This window comes from Mesitornis unicolor, unplaced genomic scaffold, assembly GCF_000695765.1.
Source record: "Mesitornis unicolor isolate BGI_N332 unplaced genomic scaffold, ASM69576v1 scaffold12242, whole genome shotgun sequence".
NCBI lineage: Eukaryota > Metazoa > Chordata > Aves > Mesitornithiformes > Mesitornithidae > Mesitornis > Mesitornis unicolor.
This window is the reverse complement of record NW_010169881.1, coordinates 29,634-30,845: the sequence shown is the minus strand read 5'-3', so window position 1 is coordinate 30,845 and position 1,212 is coordinate 29,634. Positions and strand designations below refer to the sequence as shown.

Sequence of the window (1,212 nt, the reverse complement as noted above, 5' to 3'; positions counted from 1 at the left end):
TCTCACGATGGCACATGATTTTCTTGGCACGGTAGGTGGACCTGCAGAGGGTTGGAGGTCCACATGATGCAGTGTGAAATGCTCCCTGGAGCTCAAGAGAGCTGTGACAGGTACTGCTGTCCTGCATGCTGGACAGAGCTTGTGCACTCCTGGCTGCTGTCCTTCCTCACACGCTGCTGGAGCCTGGAGCAGCTCTTCCCTCCATATGTGCTTATGGATTTATACACACATACACTTTATAAGGCTCCCTCTGGAGCTCAGCCTCCCCTCTGAGACCAGGTGCTCCCTGAAGTCACTTGTTCCTCAGCTGGCCTCACTCTGCAGCCTGCCCAGTGGGGCCTGAGCTTCAGGAAGAATGTGAGTGTCTCAGCTTTGTCTCCTTGATGTCTTTCTCTCCTTTCCCAGGAAGAAACAGAAGTGAAAAAGAAGTGACTGAAAAAGAACCTAAGGAACAGATTCATTTCTTAACAAGATCAAGTTTGAATTAAATGGCTGATAAACAGATCAGGTAACTTTTAAAAATGTTTTTGAGTTGTTGGTTGTGTTTTGGATTTTTCTTTTGCAGTCTTTCAAACTTAACTCTATTTTGTGATACAGAAAGTTGGAGGAAATCACCTGATCATATCTTATGGCCTTAAACAGTTCTGATTCCTTCTTTGCTCCTTTCTTACCTGTGGTGTTTTGGGCTGTTTTTCCAACTTTCTCTTATTCTTTGTCTTTGCCATGTTGTCAGGCCTCTGCTTTCTTCAGTTCTTTTTTCTCACTGCCTTTTTCTTTCTGCCTTCTGCTTTTTTCCCTGCACAAGTCCGTTTCTTTTTGCTTCCTCTTTCAAAGGTCATCTTGACTTGCTGACTTCAGCTTGCTGACATCAAGGGAGCAAGGCCAGCTCCTTGACCAGCTGAGGATGCAATGCCTGTAACTACGAAGTCCACACCGTTGCAGCCCTGTGTCTTCTTTCTAAAGCCAGTCAGTGCTTGAGTGATTGCAGGAACATGAAGTTCCAACAGTAATTAGTGACACTTAAGTGCACAGCAGGAACTTAAAATCATTGGTCCTGGCATATGCAAAGGCTGGATTTGAATCCTCCCTGTAAATACACTGGGATGCATTTTCTGGGAAGATACAGTTGTACATTCAGCTTCCTAAGAGCTGCGTTAGATGGATCTGCATGTGGATTTAACTTTCTGCTGCTTCTGAAGTTGCCCCAGATAA

At 45.0% G+C, this 1,212-nt stretch overlaps 1 protein-coding gene across 1 annotated transcript in view; it reads left to right on the top strand.

Moving 5' to 3' along the window:
• The first annotated feature begins 418 nt into the window (after positions 1-418).
• The window catches only part of SLC25A22 (solute carrier family 25 (mitochondrial carrier: glutamate), member 22), a 26,045-nt gene continuing 25,251 nt past the window's right edge, over positions 419-1,212 (top strand). Inside the window, exon 1 of the mRNA XM_010179517.1 lies at positions 419-508. Coding sequence (XP_010177819.1) covers positions 489-508 — 20 coding nt within the window. The 5' untranslated portion in view covers positions 419-488. The remainder of the gene's footprint in view (positions 509-1,212) is intronic.